The 23,883-nt window shown below is 32.4% G+C and overlaps 1 protein-coding gene across 1 annotated transcript; it reads left to right on the plus strand.

Moving 5' to 3' along the window:
• The first annotated feature begins 497 nt into the window (after window positions 1–497).
• Window positions 498–22,028, plus strand: LOC114337177 (RDS/peripherin-like protein xRDS35). The gene is made up of 5 exons (XM_050642800.1): window positions 498–830; window positions 5,186–5,479; window positions 10,431–10,677; window positions 15,743–15,889; window positions 21,310–22,028. Exons 1-5 carry the CDS (start codon window positions 562–564, stop codon window positions 21,856–21,858), a joined length of 1,506 nt encoding a protein of 501 aa, XP_050498757.1. The 5' UTR covers window positions 498–561; the 3' UTR covers window positions 21,859–22,028.
• The last annotated feature ends 1,855 nt before the right edge of the window (window positions 22,029–23,883 follow it).

Genomic DNA, 23,883 nt, shown 5'->3' on the forward strand with positions numbered 1-23,883 from the left:
TGGAGCAATATATAATTTTTCTGCGTCAATGACAGAAGGTATGAAAAATACGTCAATTTGACAATTTCAATTGACAATATGAATTATTTAAGATAGTTGCAATATTTCTCCGCGACTCGCGCACGGTCGTTTCTCATTTCCCTTTCCAAGTACTTGCACACCGCGAATAGTGTCAAAGTTTCATAATTTAGTGAAGTAAATTTGCCTGCGGCTGGACCAATTACAAATAAGCATTACGGCGCGGTAAATTTAAATGACTCCTAGTTTAAACTCGAGGTATAGTAAATATAGTAATTAATTTTTTGCAATATTGGCCAAATTTTGACTTAGAATTTAATCTATAACACCTATAAAAGCTGTGTTTTGTAATGTATGGTTTTATTAAAAACTTTTGAATGTCTCAAATATTTATTCAATAAATTCTTGTAATAGCTTCAAAAATGATGTCACCATGTGCCAATAATTTCTTATGAAACAGTTTTGTAGAACTATCTTTAAGTTTTTTTGACAATATGTCAAAAATACATTTAGAAAACTTTTACAAATAATTATATATGCATAATGACTGTGGGAATGTTTATACTATCCCAAAAACAGCGTCAGAACTTATCAATAATTTTTATAATCTTAATTATATTTCAAATTATTATTGGGTGCGGTATGACCGGTTCATCACTGTACATAATCATTTCAATAGCACCGATGTTGAAGCAAGAACAAACAGAAATTAATTTTGTATTTATAGTAACAGGTTTGTGTGGAACTAATGTCATTGTTCACTGGGTGCAGGGAATACATATTAGTCAGAGATGTTTAAAAAATGCAAGTAGGTATGTATATAAAAATTTAAGTACCTATCTACAAAATAACTGATTGTCCCCAACATAGCAAAGAACCTGTAGTCTTAAAAATCGTTGGAAGTAATATGAAATCTTTACCAGCACCAAAAGAATCAATGAAATGGTAATAAAGCACATATATTTCTTTAATTAAAAGCTATTAATTGGTTATTGGTTCATTGAAAAAAAAATCAGTAAAATACAATTGATAATTTATAGATACGTCAAATTTCACAGGAAATATCCACTTTTTTGATGCTAAAAACATTGATTTTGAGGAAACACTTTTGGGCCAATTTTTTGTACATGTTTAGTACTTAAATCTGAAGGAGAAAATAATGCAGCACTTACAACCTTTACAAAAAACCAAACTGCTTGCACGGTTTTGATAGATTTTTGTGTATAAAAGGTGTTGTAATGCGACCGATATTATACTGGTAGGTATTTACATTGTTGTTAGATCTTCCCTTTCCTGGAAATCTAATGACCTTTCTTATTTCAAGTAGATCAGCCTGTACCTATATTTTTTACCTTTTCAAGTCCTTAAGAAATATTTATTATTTTTCATGTAATATTACCTACCTATATACCTAAATGCTATAATTTCGGAGTTATTGCTAGATTTACATTATCTTCGCTGAAGTTAATACATTTAGATGAATAAACTCAAAACAACACTGACTGTTAAATTCTTCTTTTTCTATGGTAATATTATTTTTTAATTTCTGAATATTTGCAGATTTGTTTTATACGATGTTTTAAGTGACCCCACAGGAAATAGTCAAAAGGATTCATGTCGTGTAATCGCAGGAACCATTCGATAAGTCTACGACTACCAATACATCTTCTGGGAAGCACCAGAGTTCCCTCACCAAACGCGCATAGTGAGATGAGCATCATCTTGTTGCAGCCAAATATTGTCGTTTGGGATATTGTTATTGTCTGAAAGTTACAAATAAATAAAATATGAAAAAAAAAAATTTAAGAAACGCTTTTCTTTAGTTACGAGTGACTAAAATTAAAAATATTATAAAAAAATCAACTAAAAAGAAAAAAATAAAAAAAAAAAAGAAAAATAAAACTCGAAGGATTATTCGAAAAAAATTGTTAGACAGATTAAATATACAAAAATCTCACACATTCGTTAAAAAATTGAAAAGATCTAACACATTCGTTAAAGAAAAGCGTGGGGCGCGAAAAGTAAAAAAGCATCTATCCTCAAACCGTTTATTCGATGAAGACGATCCCCAGGCTTTTCTTTAACGAATGTGTTAGATTTTTTCAATTTTTTAACGAATGTGTAAGATTTTTGTTTATTTAATCTATCTAACAGTTTTTTTTCGAATAATCCTTCGAGTTTGAATTTTTTTTATTTTTTGCTTTTTAGTTGATTTTTTTATAATATTTTTAATTTTAGTCACTCGTAACTAAAGAAAAGCATTTCTTAAAAATTTTTGTTTTCATATTTTTTTATGTTTTACTTACACTTTTCAAACATTAAAGTACAGTAATGAGCGCGCTAATAACCGGCAAAATAAAGCAAAAGATGGAAAACATAATACATTGCGAAACAAAAAGAGATGAAACTAGCGGAGGTGGAAATTATCGTTATAAATTTATAAATAATTAACATTACATTATTCATATTCTTTATGTGTATCAGATGTTATTACTATTTTTAAAAGAAACCAACTATCGATATGAAAAGATCAATGGAATCTTTACTGCTTAACAAACCCCGCAAGATACACCACTTTACAACCAGTGATTCCACAAAGTACCTGGTTTAAGAGTTTTAAAGCTCCACGTAAATATATAACAACTATAAATCGACTACGTTTTGGACATGCTTGCTATCCAAGTCATTTATATAAAATAAATGTAATTGAAGACGATAATTGCAAACATTGCGGAAAACAGGGTGACCTTGATCATATCTTTTTTGAATGTACTAAGTTTCAACAGCATTCAAATTCTCTCTATAAAAATTTAATTTAACTTGATATGCATGCACCATTCAATATCCAGTCTCTGCTGGCTACAGGCTCACAACAAATATGCATTATCATTATAGATTTCTTGTCAGATACACGCACGGTCCTAAAGATTTTTGTAGGCGGGCATGATATTTTTTATAAATTTAAGTTCAGATTTGCATCCTTTTTTATCATAAATGTTATATCACTTTATCAGAGATCCATTATTGTTTTTATTGTATTATTAATGCATTGTATTATTTATTGTATTACTATATTGTTTCTGTTTAATTTGGTATTAGGGACAGGATTGTATATTCTTTATTGCAATTGGCTGAATGACTAAAGTCTGTTTTAGACTATACTTTTTTTGTTAACAGAAAATGGTATAACAAAAACTTACATGAAATGATTGTGTACAATATTAATACAAGAAGTTTTGTGTATTACATTGTCACTTTTTCCTATTAGAATATGTTATGTGATTCTGCACATTATATGCTAAAAAAGTACTTTTTTATATTTTTGTGATGGTACATGTACTGTTAACCTCAATTTTCTTTTAAGAATATTTTAACCTCATTTTCCTCAACATTTAACCTAGTTAGTTTTATCTTTTTGATATTTTATATTACAAAGATATGTTATATGATGGATAAGAAAACTCTATTATTATCAGCTGCTTCCATTGCAACAATTCTTAAAAGAACCAATGTGACAGTATAACGAAAATAATATAACTGCGCATGCCTGTGTACTAAAAATTGTTATCAAATAGGACCTGTTCTAATTTGTATAACATTTTCTGTTAACAGATTTTGTTTCCTGTTTTACATTGTGACAAAACTTAGTACACCTTTTTCTTATATCATTTTATGTTATAGTCTAGAATAGACTTAATGTCTATGCCATTTAATAAAAAAAAACATTACCTTACATAGTTTCCCACCTTTAGACGTCTGTGACAGGAGTATTTTATAAAATTCTGATCTAGTGTCACAGTGACAGTTGTCATACTCCTCTGATACGTCTAAAGGTGGGAAACTATGTAATATAATGTTAATTTATACGTTTATAACGATAATTTCCACCTCCACTAGTTTCATCTCTTTTTGTTTCGCAACGTATTATGTTTTCCATCTTTTGCGGTATTTTGCCGGTTACTAACGCGCTTATCACTGTATATCGTCATGTGTAAAAAAAGGATGTATATGATAGACACATTTTTTGCATTTATTTCAATATTTGATACATGCATTGTACATTTTCTGTAATTTCTTCATACATTTCTTAAATCAAAATCATTATTACACCTATTACAGTTTTCGCAGTCTTTCCATCTATTCTAATGCTTTACTATTGCACGGTGTAGACCCTGTTAATTTCCACTCCATCCATTAAGCGTTCGTAACAAACTTTGAATAAATACGCCAAAACGAATTCTAATGTTAATCGTAGCACGAAACGTCTCTACCGGTGGTTTTTTATGTTACTATACAAGACTACGTGGAAAACCCAAATTTTTTAATTCGAGTTTTGGTTGAAGTTTTGTTTCGTATCGTATTGAAATTTGACACGAATATGCGCCGATGTTTATATAAACAAAGATATGAGCGTTCAAAATCGTCTCCGCTTAGGACGATCTCCAATCACGAAAAGTAGTCGGAATCGGCAAAGAATTAGAAACTTTATTGTTTATTTATCCAGCAAAGCGTAAACAATTAACGTAAAAAGTGAAATTATGTATAGTTCATATAATTAGCTACAATCTGTAAAAGTTCCAAGTTTCTACATTGTAAAAAACAAGAGAATTTAAGGATTTTCCATTAAAATCGTTTTTGTTTATTTAAACAATTAATAAACATAAAAAAAAAATTATTGACTATTCGTGTATTGTTCTCGCGAATGCAGATGTCTGCAAATTTTCATTCATTTGCATGGAAGAAAAGGCAGTCAAATTAACGTCTAAAGATTTGACCCAAACGATTGAACTAAAGAAAAGCGTTTAATAAGGAAATTTCTACATAAATTGTAATTTAAAATATTTACTTGGATTTGGAAATAACCGAGAAAACTCAGGTATAATCCTGTTTTCCAATAAATCTATATGCGCTGGATCATTTAGGTTTTCCTCAATGAAAAAGGGACAAATTATTTTGTCGCCTATTATTTCAGCCCATACTTTCACGCACCAACGAGAATTGTTACGTTAACAGTATCTAGAATCAATAGATTTTCGTTCTTTTTAGTGCTACGAATAAAACAGATTCGCAATCAACAAGTAAATCAACTGTAATATAACCTTAAACAAATAAATAAATGCACTGTAGATCAATCTTGTACTCATTTTCCTTTATTGTTATGTTGTAGAAAAAGCACCAGCAGTATTTTTCTGTCTTGGACTTGTTTGGGAACGGGTACAATTATCCAACTTCTCATAACCGCTCATTTTGCAAGAAAACTGAACAAATATCTATACAGATCTATAAAACAGTCTATAGCAACAGGTATGGGTCAATATTTGCAAGATGTAGCTTGGAAAGAAAATATGGACAAACTGCAATATAATAACGAATGTTGTGGAATGATATCTTTTGACGATTGGCACAATACCAAATGGCTGACGAAATATCACGTAGATGTTACATCGAAAATGATCAAACAGTGAGTTTTTATTATTTAAATATGTAGAAGTGATATCATTCGTTCTCCAGCAGTGGAAGTATACGGATGTATGTTTTGATTTGTTTTCTTGTGTTTACAAGTTTTGTTATTTGTTTTGATTTATGTGTTGTAAATACTAGCTGTAAGTGTTTCAATTTTTATTACCATCATCACATCGACCTAGTTAATTTTTGCACATCTAACCTTGAAAATGACGTATACTTGTGAACATTGTCTTACACAATATTCTGACTCGGATAAATACAACCAGTTAAGATGTAATGGAGATTGCCAAAGAAACTTCTGTATGAAATGTACAAAATTAAACAAGACCATCACTAAAGCCCTATTGGACCAAAAGTCTTCTCATCTTAGATTCTTTTGTACCGTATGTGACTCTCCAAGTTTAAATTATTTAAATGACAAAATTACAAATTTATCTAAAAATCAAATACCTTTAGAGAACTTTGAGGCCTTAATTCAAGTTACTAAAAAACTAAATGACAATTTGCCTGTTTTCATCGAGACTTATGACCTATTAACTAAAAATGACGGCAAACTGGACTATCTTACGAAAAAAATTGACGAGATCCACAAACTAAACAACCTGCTGAATCCTGAAAAGATTTTAAAATCTGTAAGGCAGATGGAACACGACATTTTTAACATATCGTCAGTTTTTTTCGGCTCTTCTTCAGATGAGACTATCAAGGTTGAAATCCAAGACACAAATTCAACTGAGATTAAGTTGGGATTAGAAAGGCTCTCTTCAAATATCGGTGAAATTTCGGTGAAAATCTATCTAATATACCAACTAAAAAAGAGATATTGAAGAAAAATACATCTTATGCCACCGCAGGTACCCAAACTGAACAGCCCCGACATCTCGAACCAAGTCCAGAGCAAAAGCCAAAAATTACAGAAGATAAATGTCACTTTGTAGTTATTAGTAACTTGACCCCAACGTACACCCCTATACAAGTTGTGCACTATATCAAAGAGAGGCTAGGCATTAAGGAATATATTAGATGTTACACACTCCTTAAAGATGCCGACACAGCATCTGGCTCTTCGTTCAAAATAGGTATAAAATCTAGAACAGCTATTAACCTATTATTTAATAAGGAAATTTGGCCACCTGGTGTTAACATCAAATGGTCTATAGAATCTTCCAATTCTGAACCAACGCTTTCATCTGAGTCACATAAGAATCCGAAGAATCTCAGAAGTCCTGTCACTTTGGAAAATCCAATTACCAATTCTCGCAAGAACAAAGATGAAGTAGAAAACACAAACATACGTACAGACAAGCAGGCCATCGAAGTTTGTAAATCTAAGAATCCGTTCCATTCGCCTGTAAACTTCATTAAGAAGGATACTTTAGAACCTTCGATAAATCTGGATCCTTTGACCCCACCAAAAGTTAGATTAACCAATAACTCGAATAGTCGATATCTTCTAGCCAGATTAAGGGAACCGGATATCTTAAAAGCCATTAAACTTCATCTTGCTTATCTCCACGACCAACCAGCTTCAGTGTTTTACGATGGATTTACCAATACAAGCGTTAAACTCTTTTTGGCTTCCGAGGGACTTCCCACTAAGACTGAAGATCTACGACGAATTCTGCTGGAATTTAACAATGCCTATGGGATTGGTCCAGATGAGGTGGAAGCTGATCTTGATGCTTACAGATCCTTTCTCACTTCTGAAAGAATTATTCACCTGCAAAAATCAAGGGAATGTCACCGAAATTACTATTCCGCTGCCTCTCCAAAACGAAATTTTTAAACATCACGACGTGTTCTGAGGGACTAGAATCCTCAAATTGTTTTAGTGATAACAACTTTAGCATGGTTCTGATTAGGTAATATTCGTTCTATAAGATACAAAACTGATGAATTATTTTTGTTCCTAGAGGAATTAGGATTTCCCCCGGTAGTTGCGGTTACAGAGCATTGGCTTGAAGTCAACGAGCCTTTTTTTGTAGAAAAATACACCACAATTGCTAGGTATGATCGTCCAAGCTCAGCTTACGGAGGCACCCTAATTCTATCTACGAGCAATGATTTTTCTTCGGTAACAAAATATGACTTTCTGCTAAGTGAAGCCTTCTTTGAGTTTTCGTTAATTTACAATAAGAATCTTAATCTTTATATTAGTTGCATTTATAGATCACCTAACTCTTCCGTGGAACTATTTTTTCAGAACCTGCTAAATTTGTTAGATGACCTGCCCCATAAAAGTAGAAAAATTTTATGCGGGGACTTTAACATTGATTATGCTGCTGCTAGTGCTACACAAATATCCTTGGTCAACATATTTGAATCGTATGATCTAACAATGCACGTTGATTCTCCTACAAGGATTACAAAAACTTCATCTACCATAATTGATTATACTGTCTCAGATTTTTCACCCCTTGACGTCCACTCTACAATTATTAATGCTGGACTATCTGGTCATGAAGCAGTTTATACGAAGTTTAATATCTTGAGCAAACCCTCCTCGAAAACCCGACGTTTAGGCAGGATTTTTTCCACCCGGAACTTTCGTAATTTCCAAAATTTATGCTTAACCTCTGAGTGGCGCTTTCCTGCTATGGACGTTAATAATAATTTCAGTGCTTTTTTGGATAAGCTTGTCTGTATCTTCAATAAAGCATTTCCTTTAATTGCAATTAAGCCAAAACATCGCAAACCCTGGACTACTAAAGGTATCCGAATATCTTCCAAGAATATGCGTTCTCTTCTCTATATCAGGAAATTTACTACCAACGTTTCTATCACTGAATATATCACCAAGTACAGGGCAACCTATCTTAAACTTATAAAATCAGCTAAAAAAGACTACTACCATAACCGTTTGGGAAGCTCAAATAGTGTTGCAAGAGAAACTTGGTCCATAATAAACGATCTTCGAAATAAAACCCACACTGCTAAAACAATTTCCCTTCCAGACCCTGAAAATCTAAATGAATACTTTGTTAATGTGAGTAAAAATATTACATCAACTATTTTGCCACAACAAGATCCCATTGCTTATCTCCCTAATTCAAGAAAGGTCTCGAATTCATTCTTTATAAAACCAGTCGATAAATCTGAACTGATCCAAACAATCAAAAGCAAATCCTCCTGTAGTACTGATGGTCTATCGATAAAAATTTTTTCTAATCTCCCAGAAAATGTGTTAGAAGTCCTCATCTCACTAATTAATGATTCCTTTGAGAAAGGTAAATTTCCAGAGTGCCTGAAGACAGCCATAATTATTCCTCTTCATAAGGGTGGTGAAATATCTAATACCTGCAATTATAGACCTATTGCACTACTACCGGTACTCTCCAAAATTATTGAGAGACTCATAAAAGCCCGACTTATGTCCTTTCTAGTTGAAAACAACATTTTATCACAAAATCAGTTCGGCTTTTTAAATAATAAATACACCACTGATGCCATCTTTTCTGTACTACATGAGGTTTATGAAGCACTGAACAATAATCTTCACACTGCCACCGTTTTTTGTGACTACGCCAAAGCTTTTGATTATGTAAATCATAACATTTTGATAAGAAAACTAAATTTCTACGGAATTCGAGGTATTTCTTTAGATTGGTTCCAATCTTACTTGGATGATAGGAAACAACTGGTTAGAGCAAATGATACAGACTCTAGTCTCAAAAACATTGTATGTGGGGTACCTCAAGGTTCAGTATTGGGTCCTCTACTTTTCCTTGTCTTTATTAATGACATCACTAGTTTAAAAATCGATGGAAAAATCTTTCTTTTTGCTGATAATACCAGTATCACTTGGAGCAACTCAAATATTGCAACTCTTCATGCTACTATAACTTCTGATCTACTTACAATAAAAACCTGGTCTGACTCTAATTTACTCTCGTTTAACGTAGATAAAACAGTAGCAATGTCTTATAAAGGAGTCCTTCAACCCTTACCTCTTAATAACAGCCAGATCAGTACCGTTGATTCTGTGAAATTTCTTGGTATTTTTTTTAGACAGCAACCTTAAATGGTCGCACCATATCGATTTGTTAAGGAAGAAACTATCCTCAGCTTGCTATGCTATAAGATCTGTTTCGAATGAACTCAATTTAGCATCTTCCAAAATAACATATTTTTCTTTGTTCGAGTCACATCTTCGTTATGGTCTTCCTTTTTGGGGTTCTGATACAGCTGCCCAATTCGATGTTATTTTCAAATTACAAAAAAGAGCAATTAGATACCTGTTTGGCCTCAGAAGAACAACACATTGCAGAAGTTACTTCAAAGATCACAGAATTTTAACCCTTCCATCTTTGTATATTTTAGAAACTGTTTGCTTAATTCGTAAACATCTACATGTCTTTCCACCAAGACCTAATCATGACTACTTCACGAGAAATTCTACGTTTGACGTTTATATGCCGACCCCGTCCTCTGAGTTAGTAAAGAAATCTATATTATATTCCGCAAAAAAACTTTACAACCATCTCCCTCTACAACTTAAATCTGCAGCATCTTTCCCCAAATTCCGTAAACTGACAAAAGCCTACCTATCTGAAAGACCATATTATTCAGTAGAAGATTTTCTTAATCAATAACTAAGAAATTACAGTACCCTTTGCACAAGTAGTATTTTTATTATCATTTTTTTTCTCTATATTTGGGTGTCATATGCAGCAGCTTAACTTTTAAACTTATTAATTACTATGTAGACTATGCATTTGCAATTTACTTAAATTTTGCAATTGATTACTTCTGTTTAACTTCATTATTATTGTTATTATTGTAAATATATTGACGATTTATGTAATTTTAGTAAATTGGATTGTTATTGTTTTGTTTTCTTGACTTTTTATAAGCTTTGTCGATAAAATTGTACAATTTTTCATGACAATAAAGCATATTTCTATTCTATTCTATTTATTTCCTGTTTAATAAACATCCATTTCTAGGATTCGAACAAATGGGGAAATACTTACATTTCCGGTAGTACCTTGGAGTTGTTGTAAAGTTGATTTTCCATTACAATGTCTTCACGACCCTATCCAACAAACAGAATATGCCCATATATGGGTTGATGAGCCTTCTATTGTCATGGAATCTATAAACACTAAAGGATGCTTAAATTTAATAAGAAAACCCATTACGTGGACTATAAATTTATTTGTGACGTTTGTATCACTTTCATGCGTTGTTCACGTAAGTTCAAAGATATTTTTAACTACATACAATTGCTGAATAAGCTTTTCAATTTACACACATAATTCACATTTACTGTCATTTTATATGTTGCTGTTATGTTTCATCCGTTTTTGTTCGTTGTTCCGGTACGTAAGTGATCTTAAATTTCCCTTCCAATGTCAGTGAATTAAATATCATCATCACGTAGAGCTACAACCCTGGGTAGGTCTTGGCTGACTGTACAACGTTTTTCAAATTTGTTCGGTCTTCCATCAACCTAGGGTCAAATGGAATGTTCATTGCTGTCTTTTGCCTGTAGGAATCTCCTCCCATACAAGTATCTCGTTAAAGTCTGTGCACGTGGCCTGCCTATCTTAGTCGCTGTGATTTAATTTCTTGGACAATATCGGCGTCATTGTAGACTTCTTTTAATTCGATATTGGTTCTGATCCTATACTGGTTTATGGTGATGTTGTGGTGAGGTCCGAAAATTTTTCTAAGTATTTTTTGTTCAAAACATCCGAGCTTTTCTTCGTTTGCTTTGGTCATGGTCCACGTTTTGCACCCATATGTTAGTACAGGTCTGACGAAAGATTTATAGATTTTGATCGTTGAACTTCTTGTAAGATTTTTTGATTTTATAAGTTTATCCAGTGCGAATAGACAGCGATTTATCGATTAGATTTATTTCTTCAGTAACATCGTTGTCAGCTGTGATTACGACCCCCAGATACTGAAAACGTTGTACTCTTTCGAAATTGAAGGTGTTGACCGTCACATTTTGTCCTATCCTGTCTCTTCCTGTCGTTATATTTACACACATATATTTCGTCTTTCGACACATATACTTTGTCTAATCTTCAGTCCTACTTCACTTGTTGCTCCTTCCACTTTGTTGATAATGCCTTTTATGGATAGGATGGAGTCTCCGACGAAATCAATGTCATCTGCATATGCTAGAAATAGATTGGGACCTTGAACCGACAGCGATTCTGTTTCTATGTTTCTCGGCCGACCTTATGGCTTTCTCTAATACAAGGTTAAAAAGTAGTAGAGATAACGCATCACCCTGTTTGAGTCCACTGTTGATTTCAAAGCTACCAGACAGTTTATTATTTACACATACTTTAGACATTCCACCCTCCATAGAGACTTTAGTCATCCGAATGAGTTTCTATGGTATTGAGAACTCAACCATGGCATTACATACTTGGCTTCTTTCTACGCTATCATATGCCTGTCGAAAGTCTATGAAGAGATTTGTGAATGGGGTCTATTATACTCCCATCCCATTTCTAGAAGCTATCTCAGCGTGAATAGTTGATCTGTTTGCCCTAAAACCGGCTTGATATTCTCCTAAGACATTTTCAGCATAAAGGGTTAGTCTACTAAGAATGATGTTTGAGAGGATTTTTTATGCCGCGTTTAGGGGTGAAGCATAATTCGCGCTTTTTGTTTTGTCCCCTTTTTTGTGGATGGGCACTATGATGTTTTCCTTCCATTTGCTGGTATCCTTTCTTCTAACCATATATGCGTTATTAACTGAACTGGTGGATTTGGCGATGTAGTGCGTCTCCCCCATATTTCAGAAATTCTGCTGGTATCTGGTCCGTGCTTTGTGATTTTTCAGCTTATTTAAGGCCTTTTGGCTTTCTTCAAAAGAGGGATTTTTGACGGGCATGTCCGCTTTAGAAAGTCCCTGAGATGCCCTTTCCATTTTTCAGTTAGTTCGTTACCGTCGATTATCATATGGCCTTGTAGTATGGTATAGTTAGACCCAAACCCAGACATCCAAAGTGAAAGTTATCCTCCAACACCAAATTTTTCTATATGGTCCACATAATGTTCAGAAAAAAGTCACACCATTTTGAGCGTCGGGTTTGGGGGGGGGAGAGGGGGGAGAAATCTGCAAATTCCTAGTTTTTTACGTTTTTCGTCCATATTTCTAAAACTAAGCGGTTTAGCATGAACAACCTTCTACACAAAATTGTTCTACATTAAATTTGAAATAAAAAAGGCCCTATGCATAACCCTTCTAAAATGAACGGTTCCAAAGTTACGGAGGTAGTATAGTATAATTGGTCCAAAAAAAGGCCTAACCCAGACATCCAAAGTAAAAGTTTTCCTTCAACACCAAATTGTTCTATATGGTCCACATATTGTTCAGTAAAAAGTTACACCATTTTGAGCGTCCGGTTTGGGGGGGAGATGGGGGAGAAGTCGGTAAATTAGTAGTTTTTTTTTAAGTTTTTCGTCAATATTTCTAAAACTATGCTTTAGCCTAAGGAATGTTCTATAGAAAAATGTTCTACATAAAATTTAAAACAAAAAAGGTTCTATACATAATTGTTATAAAATCAACGGTTCCAGAGTTACGGAGGGTGAAAAGTGGAAGTTTTAGATACTTTTTATATTTACCGATTTCTCCCCCTCTCCCCCCCCCCAAACTCGACGCTCAAAATGGTGTGCCTTTTTTGTGAACGTTATGTGGACTATATAGAACAATTTGGTGTTGGAGGATAACTTTCACTTTGGATGTCTGGGTTTTTGGTATAGTTATATCATAAATATTGCCCAAAAAATATAAAAAGTATCGAAAACCTCGACTTTTCACCCTCTGTAACTCTGGAACCGTTGATTTTATAACAATTATGTATAGAACATTTTTTGTTTTAAATTTCATGTAGAACATTTTGGTATATAATATTGTTTACGCTAATGCATTGTTTTAGAAATATTGACGAAAGACTTAAAAAAAACTACTAATTTACCGGCTTCTCTCCCATTTCCTTCCCAAACCGGACGCTCAAAATGGTGTAACTTTTTACTGAACAATATGTGGACCATATAGAACATTTTGGTGATGGAGGAAAACTTTTACTTTGGATGTTTGGGTTAGGCCTTTTTTGGACCGGTTCTACTATACTACCTCTGTAACTTTCGAACCATTCATTTTAGAAAGATTATGCATAGGGCCTTTTTTATTTCAAATTTAATGTAGAACAATTTTGTATAGAGGGTTGTTCATGCTAAACCGCATAGTTTTAGAAATATTGGCGAAATTTTTCTCTGTTCATCATCATCACATCCGTTCAATCCTAGTGGATTGTGGCAATGCCGGGGCATATAATAATACTTTTTTCCAGGTGGACTATTCCTGTTTGGTTTATTTCTTATATATCTATGTGTCTTTGCAACGTTGGTTATGTATTTCTAATCTTTTCTGTTTTGTGCATCTTGTCTTCCAGTCTTTTATTTTCATTAGTTTTATGTTTTCCTCTATCAGGTTCCACCATCTTATCCTGGGTCTTCCTCTTTTTCTTGGTCCCAGGGGTGTCCAGTTCGTGATTCTTTTTATCATTTCCGTAGGTGCTCTTCTCATTAGGTGGCCTGCCCATTCTAGCCGCCTTGCTATGTATCTTGCTATGTTCTCACCTACCATTTCTTGTTGAATTTCTTTATTGGTTTTCATTTTTGTTTCTCCGTGGCTTGTTCTTTTTGGTCTCAATATTGATCTCATTATTTTTCTCTTTACTATTCTTAGATCTTCTTCCTCTTTTTTGTCAGCGTCCTGGTTTCGATTGCATACGTGATAACTGGTTTGATCATGTCTTATACATTCTGATTTTTGATTGTCTGCTGATCCGACCTGTCTCTTTCGGACCCTGTGCTTATCCATTTCATTCTGGCTCTTTTTCATACTTGACAAAACCATGCTTTGCTGTTTTCATAGTTGCTTCTATCGCCCGGAGCTTCATCGGCCGTATCTGTTATAATTTGTTTAAGCTGGGCTCCAATGCCCCTTTATTTCTGCTCTCCTTTCTTTTGGTGCTTGCATTTTTTTGGTTATTGTCTTTTCATATTTATTCCGGATAATATCATAAGTGCACAGTTTGTCAATGTTCCATCCTATCTTCTGCCTCTCCTTGAACCCTCTGCTTAAATTTAGATTTCGTAATGTTGCCATAACGAGATAATGGTATGTGTCAACGTTAGCCCTCCGTATGATCTTGTATAGATTGCTTATTCATGATTTCCTTTGTAGCTAAAATGTGATCTATTTGATTTTCATTACTCTATTTGGGTGTCTCCATGTAACCTTGGAACTGGGCCGGACACGTCTCCCGAATCAGGGAGGTGGACGAAGAGATTACTTGAGTGGAGGCCTAGATTAGACAAAAGAAGTAGAGGAAGACCCACAACTCGTTGGACTGACGATCTCAAGAAAATGTCGAGAAATTGGATGCAAAGTGCTCAAAATAGAGCACAATGGACAATGAGGGAGGCCTATGTCCAGCAGTGGACGCAAAGGGCTGGATGATGATGTAACCTTATGCTTTCAATCTATTTAGTGCTGTATCTTCTTCTTTTGCCCTTTAATTCGTCCAATTTTGAACATAGGCTTCCCCCAGTTTCCTCCATTCGCTTCTGTTTAGTGATTTCTGTTTTCAGTGCGTTCCTCCTATCTTTTTAATGTCGTCTCCCCATCTCAGCTGGGGTCGTCCTCTTGCTCTCTTTCCTGTCCATGGTCTCCATTGTTGTATCGTGGTATTCCACCTATTGTCCGGTTGTCTAGCGTTATGACCTGCGAAGCTCCATTTTAGCCTCGCTATATGTTGTCCTGCGTCTTTGACTTTTGTTTTATTTCTTACCCAGTTGTTTTGCTCTTTGTCTGTCAATTTTACTCCTAACATTGCTCTCTCCATGGCTCTTTGTGTCTTCATTATTTTATCCATGTTTGCCTTGGTCAAGGTCCATGTTTGGCATGCGTATGTGAGAATTGGGAGTATGCACTGGTCAAACACTCTTGTTTTTAAGTATTGTTGTATTTTTTTATTCTTTAGGACCCATTTTAATTTTCCAAATCCTGCCCAGGCTAATCTGACCCTTCTTTTTACCTCCGCTGTTTGGTTTTCCTTATTTATCTTTATCATCTGTCCCAAATATATATGTATAATCATTAACCGCTTCTATTGTGGTGTCGTTTAGTATTACTTTTCTATTATCTTGTGTGTTTGTCATTGTTTTTGTTAGTGCTGTATATTAACAGAGTAATATAGGTATCTATTGAAAATATTTTTAGGTAATTATTTTTATGATATCAAGAATCCTATACACGTCATCACGAAATGCTATATTATTAGGTAGTCCGGGAGGATTAGCGCCTGGTTGGATTTTTGGAAGAGGTGATTGTGGATACTCGGGAGGAAAAACTCTTTTAGAGATTATGGTTAGTATACTTTCTTTTTATAAAATAACTCAATCTACATTAAAACGTACATTTGACATGTGAACGTGGCACCATATCGATTGAAACCTATATTTCTATATTGAATAGGACATTAAGTGTAAAATTTTAAGTACCCTCCAGCGGACAGGCGAGGCTTCACCCATATGAAAGTACAACATAACCTTGGTAATTTTTTATTGATAAAGTTGAAACTGTTTCTTTGAAACTGCAAGTTTTGAAAAAAAAAAAGATACACGGAACTTACAATATACCGCTAACGGTTCTCACAGGCCTCACCCGATCGAAAGTTTAATATTTTTTAATAACTTTATGTTCCATCTGTATACGCTTGATAAAAAATTACCTCTGTATTTCCCCCAATTTTTTGAGTTTTTGAAAAGGGTTTTTAACATATAATTTTATTTTTCAAAAAACAGTTTTTAATACAATCAAAACTACCAACTTCAAAGCTGAATATAAAATTATACACTCATATTTATAGTTTTTCATTGTTTCAATAGATATTAAAAATTAATGATACTACACTTTTTATTATTTAAAAAAGACGAAAATTCTATTTTTTTAAATTGAAACTTTGAGATCAGTTATATCGAATTTGATTCGAGATATCTAATAGTCCAGAGAAATAAGATTTTTCTCGTGACACATCCCCCTCCAGGCCAAAACCAAATTTTTTGAGTAGTATGGACATCTATATTAATAACCTATATGTTTCCTGCAGACGATTTTGATGATATACATAGCTATAAACAAATGAAGATCAAAAAACGCTAAATTTTCGCTTTTTTCGTCTATTACTAAAAAGTGAAGCATTTTAAACAAATTTTAGAGTAAGAAACTGATAAATCATATAAAAAACTTCAATATGGCGTTCGCTGCATATGTCTATCCTTATTTGTTGCTTAGAAAATTGCAAAATAAGTCATACATTTTGAGATTTTATAAATGTTCATAACTTATGCAAAAATTAAGTTAGAACTTTCTTATTACACGGAATGCTGAGACTTCCGGTGCTTAAATTATATTCTAAATTTCAAAGCAATTGGTCAAATAGTTTAAAAGTTATTCAATTTGTTTATACCAAATTAATTTTTTTTGCAACACTATAAGTCAGAAAACGATGAGGATACAGTAATACTTCGGACAGTTTATGAAAGAAGAAGATTTATGCTATTAACTTAATTTTAAAAAAATGACAAAAAATAATTATAAATAGTGTAAAATTATTTTGCAAAAACATGTCGATTTTTTGCTTATAAACAATTAGAATAACTTTTTAACCGTTACCCGTAGAAAAATTATTTTTCCATATTTAGAAAGACTAAATTTTTATACACATTAAAAAAGAAAAACAATTGTCCTACGACAATTAGGGACAAAGTTAGCCCCCTTCTTTTTTTAATTCACGGCAGCTTTGTTTATAACAATTAAGAAATAAAATTAGCCGAATTTGAAAGAACATACTTCAAAGTTTTGACGTACCAAGTATACAAAAGATTTCCTTTCAAGGAAATCGTCCACAAAGCTTAAAAATGTGGCCCTTAAAATCGGCCGGCGTTGAAACTTGGATAGCGATGAGAGGGGGAAGGAGCTGTTAACTGTATCTCTGGTTCTCGATTATTTATTTCGCTGTTTCTTTTTTTAATTTGTATATGTACTTGTTACGTACATTACGAATATGCGTTATTTAAATAAACGAATTGTTATATACACCATCAAATTTGTTAAAACAATTTTTTTTCAATTTTTTTAATAATATTTGATGTAACTTTTATTGTAAAACGTACATAGTAGTTATACAGGGCGTAACAAAAATACAGGTCATAAATTAAATCACATATTCTGTGACCAAAAATAGATCGATTGGTCCTAACTTACCTTAATACAAATGTGCACATAAAAAAAGTTATAGCCCTTTGAAGTTACAAAATGAAAATAGATTTTTTCCAATATATCGAAAACTATTAGAGATTTTTTATTGAAAATGGACATGTATCATTCTTATGACAGGACATCTTAAAGAAAAATTATAGTGAAATTTTTGCATCCCATAAAAATTTTATGGGGTTTTGTTCCCTTAAACCCCCCAAACATTTTTGTACAACCCAATTAAATTATTATTGTGGTACCATTAGTTAAACTCACTGTTTTTAAAACTTTTTTGCCTCTTAGTATTTTTTCGATAAGGCAGTTTCTATCGAGTTGCGGCTTCTTTTTTAATATGTTTACATAAAAATTTTATGGGAGTTTGTTCCTTTACACCCCCCAAATGTTTGTGTACGTTCCAATTGAACTATTACTGCGGTACCATTAGTTAAACACAACGTTTCTAAAACTTTTTTGTCTCTTAGTATTTTTTCGATAAGGCACCTTTTATCAAGATGTGGCTTCTTTTAATATGGTTCAAAATATGCCTAAAAATGTAAATTATAAATAATAAATTTTCATACGATTACCAAGTCTTCATAATCGTACTTGACCATATTATACAAATATGTGGTGGATTTGACGAATATTTAAAATATCTCAAAAAAAACTGACTTTTCGAAAAAGTGCTAAGAGGCAAAAAAGTTTTAAAAACATTGTGTTTAACTAATAGTACCACATTAATAATTTAATTGGAACGAACACAAAAGTTTGGGGGGGGGGGGGTTAAAGGAACAAAACCCCCATAAAATTTTTATGGGGTGTCAAAATTTTACTATAATTTTTTAGTAAGATGCTCCTGCCATAAAAATACCACATGTCTATTTTCAATAAAAAATCTCTTCTATATATTGGACAAAATCGATTTTCATTTTGTAAATTCAAAGGGCTGTAACTTTTTTTATGTGCATATTTATACTAAGGTAAGTTAGGTTCAATCGAACTATTTTTGGTCCCAGAATATGCGATTAAATTTATGACCTGTATTTTTGTTACACCCTGTAATTATTATATTACTAATTATATTCAATTATTCCTAAATCTAAAATTGGCTTATAATATTAAATTGAAAATAAAAAATCTCAAATAAACTAGGATTTATTTCTTGATAAACATGCTACTAGATAAACGAAAAATGAAATGTAACAAAATTAGAGAGAGGATAAAAAGAACAAAATTATTTTTAGAAATTTTCTACAATATTGTAATAATTGTATCTTAAAACATTGAAAGTTATAATTTTAAAATTGCAAAACAACAAAAATTAAGATATTTCATACATTTTGGTATGATAGCAAGACTATTAAAATAAAATTAAAGGAGGTTTATCTAGGAATACTTGTATTTTTATGAAAAACGTAACAATTATCAGTTATCCATTTATTATAAGTTTTTGTAACGTCAAGTGCATATGATCCACTCCTATAGTTGCCAACAAAGTCATCCTAAAAATATCGTAAAAGAATTTCCAAAAATTGTTTACACAATTTACATAGTTATTTAAATAACTACTTTATTAACAAAAAACATATCCGTAACGTACGCAAAGAGTACATAAAGGTTAAAAAAAGAAACTCCAAAATAGATAATAGAGAAAGATTGAGGTTTTGATAATCGAAGTCCATAAACTATTTATATCTCTGTACTAACAAGTACTCGGTGCAACCAGTTTTGCAAGAGCAGATAGTTTATTTTAATAAAATATCTGATATAAAGAAGATCTGTTGATCGGATCGGCACTAACGGTTCTTAGCTTAATTTCCAACCCCAATCAATTACGTTTATCTCTTTTTTGGTGGTTCTCTAACTTCAGTTTTTCATTCATCTAATAGCATGTTTACTAAAAAAATAAAACCTAGTTTATTTGAGATTTTCTGATTTCCATAGACCAATACTATTTTTAGAAACAATCGAATGGGATAATTTGTTTTTTCATACTTTAAATTATTACTAAGTTTAATAAAAAACTATGTATTATTATATTATTCATAAATATGTATGTTTTGTGATTAAAATTACTTCAAATATTATTAAAAAAAATTGAAAAAAAATGGTTTAAACAAATTTGATGGTGTATATAACAATTAATTTATTTAAATAATGCATACTCGTACTGTATGCAAAAAGTACATACAAATTAAAAAAGAAACGTCGAAATTCATAGGCGAGAACAAGAGATACAGCTAACATTTCCTTCCCCCTTCTCATCGATCTCCCAAGTTTCGAGGCCGGCCGATTTTAAGGGTCACATTTTGAAGCTTTGTGGATGATTTGTTTGAAAGTATATATTTTTTATATTTGGTACATTAAAACTCTGAAGTATGTTCTTTCCAATGTGACTGATTTGATTTCGTAATTGTTATAAAGAAAGCTGCTGTGAATTAAAAAATGGGGGGGCGGCAACTTCGTCCCTAATTGTCCTATGACTATTTTTTCTTTTTTTTAAATTTGTATAAAAATTCATTCTTTTTAAATGTGAAAAAATAATTTTTCTACAGGTAATGGTTAAAAAGTTATTCTAATTGTTTATAAGCAAAAAATGGACATATTCTTGCAAAATAATTTTGCGATACTTCGAATTATTTTTTGTCACTCTTTTTTAATTAAGTTATTAGTATAAATCTTCTTCTTTCATAAACTATCCAAAGTATTACTGTAACTTCATCATTTTCGGACTTATAGTGTTACAAAAAAAATGAATTTGGGATAAACAAATTAAATAACTTTTAAACTATTTGACCAATTGTTATGAAATTTAGAGTATAATTTAAGCACCAGAAGTCCCAGCATTCCGTTTAATAAGAAGATTATTTTTACATAAGTTATGAATATTTATAAAAACTCAAAATTTATGAAATATTTTGCAATTTTCTAAGCAACCAATAAGGATAGACATATTCAGCGGGAGCCATATTGAAGTTTTTTATATGGTTTATGAGTTTCTTACTTCCAAATTTGTTTAAAATGCTTAGCCATTTGGCAATAAACGAAAAAAGCGAAAATTTAGCGTTTTTTGATCTTCAATTGTTTATAACTATGTATATCATCAACATCGGCTGCAGGAAACATATAGGTGATTATTATAGATGTCCACACTACTCAAAAAATTTGGTTTCGGCCTGGAGGGGGTTGTGTCACCAACAGGCTATCTTTTTCCTTATTTCTCTGAACTACTAACTGCAATATCATAGTCTTCAGTCTAAAATTCGATTTTCGACTTTAATCTAGAAGATAGTTCGAGATATCGAATACCCGTTTTCAGATTTGGCCAGGAGACAAAACTACATATACTAATCCATTGGTAGATCGGCTCCAAACTTGATGTGAACAAGATATGACACTTTTAAAATATTATGTAGAAAAAAATTAATAGTTATATTTTATGCTTTTTTACGCAAATTTATTTGTGTAGAGGAAGTAATGGTAGATGGCCACGTCTTAATACGTATACATTTTAAATTAGCATGTTTTAGGAACGTCGTGTCCAGTATGTAGAAGAATCCGACTACACTGCAACCGAAACCGAAGAAACAAACAAGACAAAAACGAGCAGTAAATTTAGTTTTAAAAGATTTTTCAAAAAGAAACGAGTCTTACATGATGCTAGTGATACTGAAAAATCAGACGATGAATCTGCGAAGTTGTTAAACAATAACGTTCAAAGAGACTACGAACTGTCTACTGATAGTGGCGAAAGAAAAACAACACCAGAGGTTATGTTGCGCAAAGTGAACGAAATTAAAACAACTTCTGAAAAACCGTTAAAAACTGATCGAAATAAGAATAAAAAGGAGAAATATCCCGATAAAAAGACAGTTGAAATATATCCCGAACAAATATCTCATTCACCAGAAATTAAAAATAAAGCTGAAATAAATAACACTAAAAAAATTATAAAACCTGACTCCTCTAAAGATAAGAGTAAAACTGAGACTTCTGCCAAGACATCGAAATTACCAATAAATAAAAAATCTAAGAGCAATGACACAGATGGAAAAAAGTTAAAACGTTTGCATGAGTAGAACCCATATAAAAGAGAAATATTACAATGAACTACTGGAAAAAATTACTTTTTGCCAACAGTTATTTCCACAAAATGAAAGGAAAATAACAGATCATTGTAACGTAGACAGTATTTGATGTAGAAATCAATATTTAGCATTTCTTAAGAATAAATATATTAATAAAACCACTCATCTCGTTTTATTTCCGTACGATAATACTGAGAAGATTTATGCTCCTAACTGGAAAACTCAACCACAGAACAGCATGATTCTCTCAGGTGGTGTTACAGACCAAGTCGGGTACTGGCCTTTCATAGCACCCCTTTCCTCGGCTGTTCTTGTCTAGTTACCACCCTCAATATTGCTCTAGGATAGATTCTCCACTATAAGTGTTCTTTTACATTATTTTACACTCGTGATTTATAAGTGCTCTTTTACAGTCTTATAAGGTGATCTGTCCAGGGCAATTATTATATTTTTGCATAACTTGCTATTGGGTCCTTTGTAATATTGATATAACTGGTCATGGTGGTTGAATCTTATTCTCCAAATAGCATTGTCGCAAATAGGTCCCAATATCATTCTCTCAAGAATACGTATTAGTATAAGGTTTTTAAGTATGTTTGTTAGCAAGCATTATCGTTCGCCGTATTTTCTCCTCCTCGCTGCCGTCCTTAGTTATCTGTACTGCCAGGTATGTGAGCTGTTTTAGAACTTCAATATTTGCGTCCTCTATTGTCAAATTTTGCAAGTTTCGTTGTTTCCTTGTTTGTATTAGGGCTTCAGTTTTATCTATGTTGATGGCTAGATCTATTTCTTTCACATTTTCTATAAGACCTGTGATTTCTCTTAAGGTAGGTTTCCGACAACGACTGCAAGCGGCAGTTAGAGTTGTCGCCATGACGACGTCATTACTTTGCACTATTAATCTGTATACATATTTATTAGCAACTGACGTTCTGCCGGATAGCAGTTGCTAATAGGTCTGGATCCCGCGTATGAAAAAAAAGTTGATTAATAGCAAGATAAAAATTTGTTAATAGCTTAAGGGTGTCTAGTCGGACAAACTTTGATATATGGGAACACTGGAACAGGGGAAGTTTTAATTGTGAAACAGGTTAAAAATTTGGAACGGTCAGACCACGAAAACGGCACCTGTATTTTGTCCGACAGAACAGACTTACACTCTTCGAACATAGATTAAACTCTCATGCAAAAATCAGACTGCTATTTATCACCAAATGGGCGTTTTAATGAGTGAAACATGATAATATAAGTCCTGTACATGTAGAATATGTCAAATGACAGGTGATAAATAGCAGTCTGATTTTTGCATGAGAGTTTAATCTCTGTTCGGAGAGCTTAAGTCTGTTCTGTCGGACAAAATAAATGTGCGGTTTTCGTGGTGTGACCGTTTCAAATTTTTAACCTGTTCCACAATTAAAACTGCCCCTGTTCCAGTGTCCCCATATATCAAAGTTTATCCGACTAGACACCCTTAAGCTATTAAGGCTATGGGTACATAATTCGCAAATATTTTACGTGTATCCCTAATTTTTCTGTCTTTACACGGCAAATTACGTGTAGTAAAATTCACACTGGTATGGATATGTAAACATTACTAGAATGTCATTCTACTTAAAAATGTCATCATTAATTTAAAGAGATGGGTTTTGAATGTTCTTGGATAACTGTTATTTTTATAATTGGAAATTATTAATTCAGTTAATAAATGTGATAATTTTTTCACTAACTATGTATTCAGTGATTGTAATAATTTATTTGTACAACAAAGACTAATACTCAATCGAGAAAAGAAGAAAAGTGTTAAAGTGATTTTTTAATATGTTATGGAACGCTTACAATTTTGAACATCTTTAACAACAAAATACTTGGATCACAGAATATATTATCCTGATGTATTCTCTGCTTGGATCTTCCACAAATAATACACATTAAATAACTTTTTATTAAGTTTACGTCTTAAATCAATTATTTATCAAATACACTATATTTCAGTAATATTTAATCAATAACTCAACA

This window comes from Diabrotica virgifera, chromosome 2 (assembly GCF_917563875.1).
Source record: "Diabrotica virgifera virgifera chromosome 2, PGI_DIABVI_V3a".
Taxonomy (NCBI): domain Eukaryota; kingdom Metazoa; phylum Arthropoda; class Insecta; order Coleoptera; family Chrysomelidae; genus Diabrotica; species Diabrotica virgifera.